This window comes from Bos javanicus, chromosome 2 (genome assembly GCF_032452875.1).
Source record: "Bos javanicus breed banteng chromosome 2, ARS-OSU_banteng_1.0, whole genome shotgun sequence".
Taxonomy (NCBI): Eukaryota; Metazoa; Chordata; class Mammalia; order Artiodactyla; family Bovidae; genus Bos; species Bos javanicus.
This window is the reverse complement of record NC_083869.1, coordinates 30989107-31002695: the sequence shown is the minus strand read 5'-3', so window position 1 is coordinate 31002695 and position 13589 is coordinate 30989107. Positions and strand designations below refer to the sequence as shown.

The following is a 13589-nucleotide window of genomic DNA, read 5'->3' as shown; positions in this document are numbered from 1 at the left end:
AAAAATGTGCAAGCAAAGTGTTGTATGTAAAGTTCACAAGATGGAAATGTTGCTTTGTGATGGCAAGGATCATCACAGAAGGCTTTGTCAAAGAGTTCAGACCTGAAAATATCTTTAATTGAGATCTGAGAAGAAAGTAGACCATCCCAAGCCAGGAAATAGTGGACCCAGTGGTTGGGGAAGAAAGGACAATAGATTTATTTGAGAGGGATCAGACTCTCACATGTTAAATTTATTATACTAAGTTGCTTGATCAGGCCCCAACTCAATGGAATAGAACAAGGACTATCATAACCAATATTTTAAAGTCTGCAATTTATAGACTTCATTTTCTTTCATACTAAAAGTAACCTCCAATCCCCCAGTCAGTTCACTTCAGTGGCTCAGTCGTGTCCAACTGTTTGCACCTCCATGGACTGCAGCACTCCAGGCTTCCCTGTCCATCATCAACTCCCAGAGCTTACTCAAACTCATGTCCATTGAGTCGGTGATGCCATCCAACCATCTCATCCTCTGTCATCCCCTTCTCCTCCTGCCTTCAGTCTTTCCCAGCATCAGGATCTTTTCAAATGAGTCAATTCTTCACATCAGGTGGCCAAATTACTGGAGTTTCAGCTTCAGTATCAGTCCTTCCAATAAATATTCAGGTCTGATTTCCTTTAGAGTGGACTGACTGGCTCAGTCCCCCAGAGGAAGAGAAAAGGGAAAGGGAAAAAAACAAAAAATTATTAATTTTTTCTATTTTTTGCAATATTTCAGTCTTCTCAGTATCCTGTTTTTAATTCTGACCTGTTCTTAAAATAACAAGAAACATGAATAGTGTACAATCCAGAAATGTGAACAGTGGCTTATAACAATACATATTTATTAATTATCTCATAATTTCTATAGGTTAGTTAAAATATTTCTATCAAGATGTTGATGGGAGACAGTTATCTTGACTAAGATTGAAAAATTGACTTTTAATAAGGCTCACTCTCATGGCTTTTGCTGAGAGGTCCCAGTTCAGCCTTACTGGATGTTGGTAGAAGGCTTCAGTTTCTCTCCACATGGATCTTGCCTTGGAGTTGATTATCTTCATGACATGGCAGTTGGCTTTTTCTTCCAGAGCACAAGACACAAAGCAAAGGGCAAGGAGAAAGCTCTTAATGTTCTAATCTTGAAGTTGCATTCTGTCACTTCTGCAATATTCTATTGACTAGTCATTAAAAAGAGCTCACATTTAAGAAAAAGGGATTAGACTTTAACTTTTGAAGGGATGAGTATCAAATAATTTTAAAACCACTACAATTCCAGATATAACTTGCTTGATTTCAGAAGATGCAGGAATGCATGGAACAGGAAGAAACAATCACAGGGCTACATAGAAGAAAAACAGAGAAAATGTCGTTGGTTTGTATTTTAGATTTGGTTTGATTTCACTTATATATCTGGCATACATTGGAAGAAGAGAATAGAAGGCAGAGAACAGAATCCAACAACAATGAGTGAGAAGACTGGATGCAAGCAATGAAAATTCATAGTGGGGTAGCAGAAAGTGTTTGAGGCCAGACTGTGTAGAGTTTAATTTATGAAAAGACTGATTATGCATTACCGAATTGAATATTTTTTCCTGTAGACAGTTGAACGCTACAGATGTCTTTTTATCAGGAAAGTGGCAATGAGCAGGTGGAATCTGGGTAGAATTTATGGAGCCAGAAAACATAGTGAATTTAAAGAAACTCAACATACCACATATGATCTTTAGTTTACTGAAATAGGACACATTTCTCTAACTGTACAAAGGATTTCAAGTTGAGAAGAGAATTTCAGGAAGTATTCATACCTATGGATGTCATTTGTATTAATTTGGATTGCTACATATACATAAAATGGTATAACAGATAAAATAATAATTTCCATCTATTGGCATATATTTAAATTCTGTACTTTTTTTTAAAAAATTGAAGAATCTCCTTATTTACTATAAGTTAAAAAGTATCCCTCCTTTTGTGATATCTTGTATATTTTTTCTAGAGTAACTAAGGTGGTAAAAATATCTGTCATGTTTATCACTATTAAGGAAATATGTTCATATCACATTTCCTTAAATAAGGTTGACTGAACCCAGTGCACTGCTTCTTACAATTCTTCCTTCTCATCCTCACCAAAAAGGTTAATGTCCCCCAAAGACAAGCTGACATAACCTCCTGTAAGCACACATAAACTGCCATGTAATGCTCGACCACAAGAGGTGTAAGTAATCACTGCCTAGTCCACAGACAAGACAGAGGTGGGGCTATAGATTGCTTTTCCCAGGCTATCATCTTGGTTTGCTAACACTATGGCCAGAAATCCTCTTACAGGTTTAAGACAGGTGCTGCAGAAAAAGAATACATTTTTTTTTTTAAGATTATCACATCTAGAAGTAGCAACCTCTATCTCTAAGTGGGGCATTAGCACACAAGATGGAGAAGGCGATGGCACCCCACTCCAGTACTCTTGCCTGGAAAATCCCATGGATGGAGGAGCCTGGTGGGCTGCAGTCCATGGGGTCGCTAAGAGTTGGACACGACTGAGCGACTTCACTTTCACTTTTCACTTTCATGCATTGGAAAAGGAAATGGCAACCCACTCCAGTGTTCTTGCCTGGAGAATCCCAGGGACGGGGGAGCCTGGTGGGCTGCCGTCTATGGGGTCGCACAGAATGGGACACGACTGAAGTGACTTAGCAGCACACAAGAGGGATGTGAAAATGAGTTTTTCTCACCAATTAAAAATCAGGCTAGAAAAAGTACTGATACTGACAATATGTTTCAACCTTGAATCCCAAATGGAAATCATTATTCCAAGAGAATAATTTGGAGTCTGTCCATGACCATGTGTGAAACAGGATCCCAGGTTTCAGTTCCTGAGTAAGCTTGTTGAACTGTATTTCTTTAAATTGCCTTTGGTCACACCCACCACCTTGGTCAGCTGTTACACTGATCAATACCCTTTGGTAATAAAGGAGGTCTAGAAAAAGAGATTAGATTGAAAACAAAAAAAGGTAAATTGAAAGATAGTATAACAGAGAGTAGGTTGGATCATAGTAACAGTGATATAACAACTAAACTTTCTCAAGTGTTTACCGTGTGCCAGTAGCTTTGTGAGGGCCACATGGATCCCTTAACTGAATCCTTACAACAATCTTGTAAGCTTAGCACTGAGAAAATAAACTTGATTCTTACCCAATGCTTTAATTCTAATGTGAAAAGGGAATGGACTTATCATAAGATATAACAGTAAAAGACATAATAGATACCTGCTCCAAAGCTTTGAGAGTTGGATCTCACTCTGGGAAGGTTGACTAATATTTGTCAAGAAAAAGTTCCTAATAGAAAAAGTTCATTAATGAACCTTAATCAAATCTAGAAAAAATTATGGTACCAAAATTCAGTTTGATTAGGGATAAAACCCAAAATGTAGCATTTAACTTTTTCTCTTTCATCTATTTTTATCCAAAAAATACATTCAAGGCAAATCACCATAAAATATAACTTCACTGGTAAATTTCAGATGTGAAGGATCAGTCTTAGTATGAGTACTAGCAACCATGGTGTAGCAACTGAAAGATGTCAGTATAGACTCACAGAATTATGTGCAGTCCTTGTTGGATCTTATAGGTTTTTGCCTTTCTTAACACCATTGTTTAGACTGACTCATAACTGGTTAAACAAAGGAACTCTGAGGCTCATTAGCCTATTAGAAAGATAGGAGTACAGCAAGAATGCAGCATCCTTTTCGTTGGCGTTCCACTGAAAACCTTTCCTAGAATTCCTCTTCTGTATTATTTACTTTTTGTCTTTGGACCCCTTCAGGGCCATATCCTTTTCAGTCATTGTTCTGTCTGTTTGAATGATCAAGGACTCATATACTTGGTCTTGTGTCCATGAGAGTGTTCTATTTCTTAGTAAATTACCTCTTTTTGAGTGTACATAGCAGATTTATGGTCACTTATCTTTTTGCTAACCCATATCAGTGGGTCCTATTTTTGGAGACTCAAGTTGTTAATCAGTGGTCTGTAACCATTTCCTAATACTATTTGCAACTGCTATATAAATCTAGTGGCCTGATTTTCTGAACCAAAAACTGAGATTTTTGATCTAGTGGTAGGTATATATTTTTTCTAAATTGATGTTATCTAAAGTGCAAGAATACATACAAACATAAAAATAAAATAATATTTAAATGTAGTGGAATCATCTTTGGTTCAGGAATAAAAGTATAATAAATTATCAGTGTCCTGGAAAACCCAGGTTACATGGGGAAAATACTTAACATCCCAAACAAAACTTTTTTTTCCCTTTTTCATTGTATAGTTATATAGATAGCAAAAATTTTTCATTTGGAAATGAACTTAATATAGAAGTTTTACATAGCAGTGGTTTTAGTAATTTTGCAATGACTAAAATGTAAATAGTGTTAATGTAGTATTATTGGCTGGGTATTTTTTTTTCCAGGATAGTTTATCATAAATTAGAAAGAATATCTATTAGCAAAAAGTGAGGTGTAAGAACAACTTTGGAAAATTTGTAGTTCGGAGCAATAGAAACAATGGAATGTTTTGATCACCAGCTTTCCTATTGTGTTTTAGGTTCTGAACCTCTTCCTAGCCTTACTCTTGAGTTCATTCAGTTCTGACAATCTTGCCGCCACTGATGATGATAATGAAATGAATAATCTCCAGATTGCTGTGGGAAGGATGCAAAAAGGAATCGATTTTGTTAAAAGAAAAATACGTGAATTTATTCAGAAAGCCTTTGTTAGAAAGCAGAAAGCTTTAGATGAAATTAAACCTCTTGAAGATCTAAATAACAAAAAAGACAGCTGTATTTCCAACCATACCACGATAGAAATAGGCAAAGACCTCAATTATCTCAAAGATGGCAATGGAACTACCAGTGGCATCGGCAGCAGTGTAGAAAAGTATGTCGTGGATGAAAGTGATTACATGTCCTTCATAAACAACCCCAGCCTCACTGTGACTGTACCAATTGCTGTCGGAGAGTCTGACTTTGAAAATTTAAATACTGAAGAATTCAGCAGCGAGTCAGATATGGAAGAAAGCAAAGAGGTAGGAATTTCTACATAAGAAGATATTTTGGTATGATGTTTGCTTTAAACCATCCAGACTTTTAAAAATTATTTTCTTTCTATAAGAAAATAGGAAATACCTATTCATACAATTTCTGTGGCAAAATTGGTGATAGATTAATTGACAATATAAAAGTATATAGCTAAACAAAATATAGTTAATTCATTCTTTCAAGTAGTCACCATTTTGAGTTGCTGATAATATTAATATTCAGGTTAATATGAATTTTTAAAAAGATTTTAAATAATTTTTGATTTGTGAACAATGCCTCAGTTTATCCACTTTCTTCCTTATAATTTTCCCACAATGGTATTTTATTGCATATACTAGAAAAATGCTTGGTGACGGGCAGTTCCAATCCTCATTTTGTTACATTCTTTGCTCTTATGGAATAACAAAAAATGTGATTGTATTTAGTTTTCACAGGCATATATTTAATGGAGATATCATTGGGATCTTGGCTTGATATTTACGTGTAGTTTCATGTTTCCTGAAGTAAACAGTGTTTTGAAGGAAGTGAAGGTAGTGATGATGAATCAGGTTGAAAATATTTTTAACCCCACTGAGCACAGTGCATGCTGTCTAAATGTAAAATTCTAAATTTTCCAACTACAGTAAGACTCTTGGTAATTTAAAGAATTCTTTGATTTACTAGAAGAGTATAAATACCAGGGTATATTCTTGGTTCATTTATAGATTACTAAGCACAGAGTTGGGAATAAAGAGAAGGAATTTAAACCCTTAATGTTTACACAAAAATGAAGCCAGAATTCCCAGCAATTAACACTTGCATAAACAAATAAAAATAACAACCAAAAACAAAGATTCATTCTTTGTTGTTTGAATTGATTGGCAGGAAACAGAAAGACCTCTATTATTATTCTCATCCTAAGAATGATGATTTGGGAGAGTTGGAGACACTGAAGGATGTAATTTAAGTAGTGAAACAGTGTCACAAAAATTAGGGATCAGTTAATAAAATTAAAAGAGCAAAAATATATTTCTAAGAAAGGAACCTTAGATTTTTAAATCAGTTTTACTGTATTTATCATATATAATTATGGGAAAAGATGCTATTTCTGTTTGTTCTTTTTTGTGAGATAGTATTGCTAATTCAGTGATTAGGTGGAAGTTGGTATTAAACATTAACTTCAGAGAAAGTTTAAATATAGTTATGAAAAGTAACATTTAGGTAGCAGACCATAGGTACTAGTTTCACAAAATAACAATGAGATTCAAGGGGGGAATTTTAAAAACCTTATAGCCTGGAGCAAATAATTGCTGAAATTAGTTGAACTCAAATGTACACTAATAAGCTGAATAATATCTTAATATCTAGTTAATTAAATTTTGGATAAGTGTGTTTGGGCTATGCTGAAGTGGTGGGGCCTAATTTCTTGTATTGTAAGTTTCTAGAAACTAAGGGTTAGTCACTCAGTGTCTGACTCTTTGTGACCCCATGGACTTGCCTGCCAGGCTCCTCTGTCCATGAAATTCTCCAGGCAAGAATATGGTAGTAGGTAGCCATTCCCTTCTCCAGGGGATCTTCCCCACCCAGGGGTGCAACCCAGGTCTCCTGCATTGCCTGCAGATTCTTTACCATCTGAGCCATGAGGGAAGCCCAGACACTAAAGTCAGCATTTAGAAAATAGAATTGGGTCATTAAATTTTATTTTATTTATTTATTTTCCCTTCTTTTTTTTAAATTTTATTTTATTTTTAAACTTTACATAATTGTATTAGTTTTGCCAAATATCAAAATGAATCCGCCACAGGTATACATGTGTTCCCCATCCTGAACCCTCCTCCCTCCTCCCTCCCCATATGTAGTCCCCTCTCATCATTTTACCTAATAGTAAATATCTCCTTTAGAGTAAGGGAGGTCAAATTTTATTTTTATGTATGTTTAATTTAGCTCAGCTGGCAAAGAATCCGCCTGCAGTGCAGGAGACCCCAGTTTAATTCCTGGGTCTGGAAGATCCCCTGGAGAAGGGAGAGGCTACCCACTCCAGTGTTCTTGGACTTCCCTGGTGGTTCAGACGATAAAAAATCCACCTGCTGTGTGGGAGACCTGGATTCAATCCCTGGGTTGGGAAGATCGCCTGGAGGAGGGCATGGCAACCCACTCCAGTATTCTTGTCTGAAGAATCCCCATGGACAGAGGAGCCTGGTGGGCTATAGTCCATGGAGCCACAGAGTTGGATATGACTGAGCAACTAGGCACAGCACAGCACATGTTTAATTTATGGTGTTAACTAAAAATTAATTATGAAGAATCAAATGTTGACGTCACCAGTCCATTTAAACCTTTGGCTAAGTTTGAGTATCTTTTGAGGTAGGATAACTTGACATTCACTATTCTTAATTTTCAGAAATTTTAAAACCTCAAACTTCTCCAAAAGAGCATGTATTTTGCCTCATCTCAAACCGTTGTGTTTCACATTAGAGAAATATCTAGTAAGGTGGGGCTTATAGTAGGAAAAATCAAAACTCTCTTCTCAGTTTCTCTTGTAAACATTAGACTTTTTCATGTGTTTTCCATTTGAGTTAGGTATTCCAAAATAACACACGTGAAGTCACTACTTTGGAATTGGAGGCAGAGAGCTGATCTGCCAGTTGAAAGTAGAATTATTTTGTTGTTTTAGCTGTGGAGTCTTTTCAGTACTTGTGTAGAGATTGCTACTTGTGTTTTAAAATTTATTATTTGGTAAAATTTTCAATTATGGCTTTATGTAAAACTTCTTAAATATAAACTCATAAACAAATAAAGGATTAGAGCAATAGCCTAGAAGGGCCTGCCTTCAAGTTACTTTTGTCCGGTCATTTTCTTAATTAGTAGGGTTGGATTTTGGTATTAAGTATCACATGTGAAGTATTAACAAATGGAATAAGATATTTATACTAAATGATATTCTTTCTAACTGATTTGAAATATTAAAGGAAAAAATGGAGCACCTTTTAATTTTTGGAATGCCTATAATGAATCCCTTCTTATAAGGCAGACTAACCAAGTGGACACAGAGGTTATTTAGGTGTTGGAACTAAATCCTCTTCTATTTTATCTTTGCCAAATTTGTGTGATTCTTTGACAGCTTTCTGTAGATTCTCTAGAGTATATCATTTTAAATTCATATGGTAATTGTATGCTTTAACTCAAGTTACTTTGACCGTATGTAATGTCATTCCTTTCATACTTTTGATTTCCAATGCTTGATTTCTTTTATAGAGTTTTAATAATTTAAGCCATGCTTGAATGATTATTTTTCAAAGTAAAATTTATTAGTGCAATATAGTGACCTTCACTGCTTACCGTTCTTACTTCTCACAGGGGTAAAAGCAAGCTGGAGCCATCAAGAATGCAGCTCTGGTGTTTTTTAACCAGCCAGAGACTCCTGCCACCACTTTTACCCAGGTTACCTAAGCAAATTGTACATATATAAATATGATTAGTTTCTAAATGAATTTTGACTGGCCTGCATGTTACTCAGCTACATTCCTTGCCCATCCATTGGCAGTAAAATAAAAACATGCACAGCTGCTCTTATGCTGAGTCATAAAGCATGGTCAGGCAAGTCTGGCAACCCTAACTTTTTAAAAACTGAGGTAGCTGCTAATTTTCTTACATAGATTTTTATAGAAATTACATTCAGTGAAAAATAAAAGTGCATGCATTTATAGATTATTTAATTCCATTTAACATTACAGAGTTTTGAACATGCTAAGGGTCTAAAGGAGAAATATAAGGTACTCTTTGAAAAGCTCTTGCTGGACGCTTTCACTCCTCTGCCCTTTTCTTAAGTAAATGAAGCCCTTATGAGTGTACTTTGTTGGTAATTTGTTGTTCAGTGTCATATTAAATTTTTCTGAAGGGTAATCTGCAAGTTAGAGCAATCCCTTATTCACGTGCAAACTTTCTAAAGGATGTTTTAATGTGATAATAATGTAAATGGAATGTTATGGTTTTGCTGCCAGCAGCACTGGTACAATTTTTATCTGCTTCATTTCAGAGAAAATGGTATCGCTCTATTTAGCACTTGACCAAGAGTATTTTGCCTTTAGAATACAATTCTCCTGGAGAATCTGTTGATATTTACCCCTAAAACTCCTGAGAATGAAAGAAATGGAAATGAATTTCTTTTGTACACCAAAAAGGAAAGATAGGAAGGAAAGAAGGAAGGAAGAAAAAGAAACAAACAGAAATGTTATAGATGGTATATTCACTCTGAAAAAAGATCTGAAATCTACTTTCTTCATTGTATTGCTCCTCTATACTTTGTGTTTTTGTCCTCTTTTATTTCATCTAGAACTTCTGGGAAACTTTCTCTTAAAGAATATTATTCAAATATATCATGCAACGCAAACTCATATAGAAAGAAAACCAATGTGAACTCTACTCCTTTCATATTTACTAAATGAAGGGACCTACTAGTCATTCAGCTAAGGCAGTGAGTGTAACACCATTCTCTAGGCTCCATTTAGCAGAACTTTCATTTCCTGATGTTTAAATCACAGTTTTCTCCTAAAATATGTTAACCAAATTGTTCAACCCAATTTAATTTCTTTCAAGAAATGTTAATTAAATGCTTTGTAATTTAGATGCAGTTCCCTCTCCTTCTGCCATTAAAAGCATAAAACAACCCTAACATAAGCACATTTGGCTCTTTGGGTTGGAGCAACGATCATGGATTTGGGGGAGCATTTTTTAAAAATATTTCGGAACAAAATATTCAGTCACCGGCACTCTACATTAATGAAAGATAATGCCCTCTATACTGGAGGAACGAGACCAATATCACTAATCATATAAATTAAGACCCCAAATAAAACAGATACCCATATACACAGTAACTAGACAGAATTACTTTTTCCTGTTATGCATTAATTCTTCAGAAAAGTATGAAATTTGACTCCTTAAGATAATAGCTTCTTTTTCCTGGTTTCTTAGAAAGAGGTAAGATTAGTTTTCCTATTCTCTGAGTTATTATTGTTGTTTAGTTGAAAAGTCATGTACAACTCTTTTGTGACCCCACGGAATGTAGCCCACCAGGCTCTTCTGTCCATGGGATTTCCCAGGCAAGAATACTGGAGTGTGTTGCCATTTCCTTCTCCAGGGGATCTTCCCAACCCTAGTCTCCTGCACTGGCCGGCAGATTCTTCACCACTGGGCCACCAGAGAAGCCCTAAGAGAGCAGTATACTGAACCCTAGTACAAGGAGTAGGAAAGGAGAGAAGGCTGTGTAGAGAAGGTTTGGGTAAGCAGTGGTAGAATGGTTTCAGTAAAAACTCATCTATAATTTTATCCTGGAGAACATATAAATCTTCAAGGGAAAGTTTTCCAGTGGGATAGTGATTAAAGGATTTTTAAAAAGCTCTAAATATCCTTAATGTAAGCAAAAAAAAGTTGACCAAACATGAGTCTTTGGGACTGAAGGATTATTTTTGCCATCCCAAGAAAGATATTTAAAGCTTTGCTATTTATGGATTACAGAATTTTGTAACATGTCTGTTATAATGACAAAAATGATTATTTGAATAATGTAAAACGATGATAATAACAGTTTTGATTTTGCTTTTCCTCACTAAGAAGAATAATTCCTTTCTATTATTAATGTGTCACTTTGGCCTATCCTGTAGGAACCATAATCATCACTCTCATTACCTTGATATTAAGATTTTTCACATAAAATGACCTAGAATTCCTTAAGTATGGGCTAGCATTAGGATCCACATGGATCAAAGAATTGTCATTCTTGATGACCAAAATAGATATGGAATACTTTGTTTAATCTATATTTTAATTATCTCTCTTTTTAAAAAAAAAATCCCAATTTATTTTATTGACTAGGATTAGCATATACCTTTTGTCCAAATTATATACTTTATTTATTGATTACATTTTCTTAGAAATATCTTAACTTCATAATAAGAAAAAAAGTGTACCTTTGAAAAACTTAATAGAAAATGATGTTTTCTGTCCCTTTTCTGTGTTATGTTTTAAAAAATGCTTCTACTTTCTGAAAGAAGGACTATGAGTTTGGCAGATTTCTGATAATAGTTTGTCAATGATGTGGAAAGTAAAAGTTGGAAGTATAGTGTTTAAAAATAAGAAATGAAATATTGTATCTTGATATTTATTAGATCATTAAGCAAAATACAATTCTGCCCTGCTTAACTCCTATGATTATGGTGACCCAGCACTTTGAGGAACCTAGCAGACGTTCAGTAGTAAGAACCCTGTAACATGAAATTTTCACTTAAAAAAAAAAGTTCAGCTAATATTTCACCTGAAAATAAATGATTGCCAATGCCAGGCATAGCAAATAATTCTCTGTGCATGTTTAATTTCTTGACTATCCTGACATTGGGGGACATCCATATTTTAAGGGTTGAGTAGGGAAGGGCTGTACTAACAGTATCATTCAGTTCACTTGTCTTCCAATAAATAAGCAAGATTATAATAAGGGAACCTAAACATCTAAATTTTACCAAAGCAAAGAACTTGTTTTATTTCTAACTGGTTAATTTTTTGCTCTCTTACTCATGTGGAATTTTGCAGTGAATTATGCCTACATTGGAAAATTTACAAAGAAGCTTTATTTGAAAGTTATTCTTTTAAGTATATGAGTACTAATAGTTCCATATAAATGATGTACATTTGACAATTCTAATTGGTGAATTTGTACTGTAGTTAGAATTAATCGTGATTACGACCTTACCTGAAGCTGAAAAGTTTTATATTCTTAATTTGACTCATTTGGATTTTATAGACTCTTTATGCATTTTAACTGTTTTAGTTAACACATTTTATAATATTATGATATTTGCCTCATGTGATTTTAAGAAAGTCATTGAATTGTTGTCAGGAAAGGTTTTATAAATCAGAATTTCTTGCCTACATCTCAAGATTGTTATTTAAAGTAAGCTTTTTAATGAAATGTCCCAATGTATATTTAACTTTATATTAATACATATAAGAATATGACTATAACAAACTAATACTAAGTTCATGGTCATGACGCCTGGGAATCAACAGTATTCCAAGCACTATCTTGAACCTACAATGTTTAGTTACATATCACATCTACTAAATGTTTTAAATTGATAAAGATTGGCTTAACTCATGAATCATCAAATAGTTTTCTAGGGAATCCTAACAAAGTGGGATACAGAAGACCTTGAATCCAGCTACTAACTCAGTATGCCTTTTGACAAGATAATTAAAGCCACATTTCTTTCTCTAAGTAGACACTGGATTGGTTGGTGTTGAGGATTAATGTGTACCCTAGCTTTTTAATTTGTAGACCAAGTAAAGGTTTTCAAGTAATACATGTAACAGGTAGTTCCTGTGCTCTTCCACTTGAGGAAGATGAAGAAGGATAAGATTTCCTTAGAGAGACTCCATTCACTGCTGGGATTGTAGATCCATGTACATAGAGTAGAAGGAGGGAAAACATTGTCAAAATGAGTTAGTGTTAGTTTTCCTGACTCCAGAATCAAAGTACAGTTTATTTATTTAATAGTTTATTTTATAGTTTCATCTTAGGTCTGATTAATTGGAAGCCTGATGCTTAGACAGCACTTCATTACTTACGCAAGTTAGAATCTGAAAGAGATTTGTGTTTCTCTGTACTAACATGAGAATGTTATGTGTATTCCCTTGAATGTGAATATAAAAGATAGGAGGTGTTAGAAGTACTTAGTGGTAGAACAAAAGAGTTCCTGAGTTGGGCATTCATTCATTTATTCAAGGAACATCTATTAAACACAAACATTAGCAATAGTTCCTAGGGATCAGAGATGGCCAAAACATGATCTTTGCTTCAGAGGGTTAAGCTAGTGAGATACATATTCTAGAAACACAAAACTTTTATGTTGCACCTTTAAAAAATAATCTGACCTCTAACTATACAAATATCTGACTTCAATTAGAAAAATATCTAGTAATTCAGTGTCGGTACTAAGACACCACATTAAACGAAAGGTACTGTAGTTGATGCTACAGAGATCATCTGGAAACTTTTGAATATTTTAAACCAAAATTCCATGGAATGTTGTCTGGTGACTTCTGCTAGTCACTATCAAGGACTAGCCTTCATTCTGTTACAAAGAAGCTCCTTCATTCATTCATTTTTAATTATTAAATTAACTTTAATTGGAAAATAATTACAATATTGTGATGATTTTTGCCATACATCAACATGAGTCAGCCACTGGTATACCTTTTTCCCTCTATCCTGACCCTCCCTCCCACCTTCCCTAAAGAATATTTATAGAGTACCTGAGCTATATATACCTAGCACTGCTGCAAGTTCTGATGCAGCCATTCACCAGTATGGAGCGCCCTGAAAATGGATCATCAAAGAAATTCTCTAGGGAATCCTGGCAAAGTGGGGTACAGTAAGCCTAGAATCATCCCCTAATCCCTAACCAACCCGTAATTGAAGTGTGATCCTTTTTCCTAAAAAGAATGTTT

General features: G+C 34.7%; 1 protein-coding gene across 2 annotated transcripts in view; it reads left to right on the top strand.

Annotated features, from left to right (window-relative positions):
- The window catches only part of SCN2A (sodium voltage-gated channel alpha subunit 2), a 137628-nt gene that overhangs the window by 96808 nt on the left and 27231 nt on the right, over positions 1–13589 (top strand). For both annotated transcript variants that reach the window (XM_061436464.1, XM_061436454.1), the window contains exon 17: positions 4616–5095. In XM_061436464.1, the coding sequence (XP_061292448.1) occupies positions 4616–5095 (480 nt within the window). The remainder of the gene's footprint in view (positions 1–4615; positions 5096–13589) is intronic.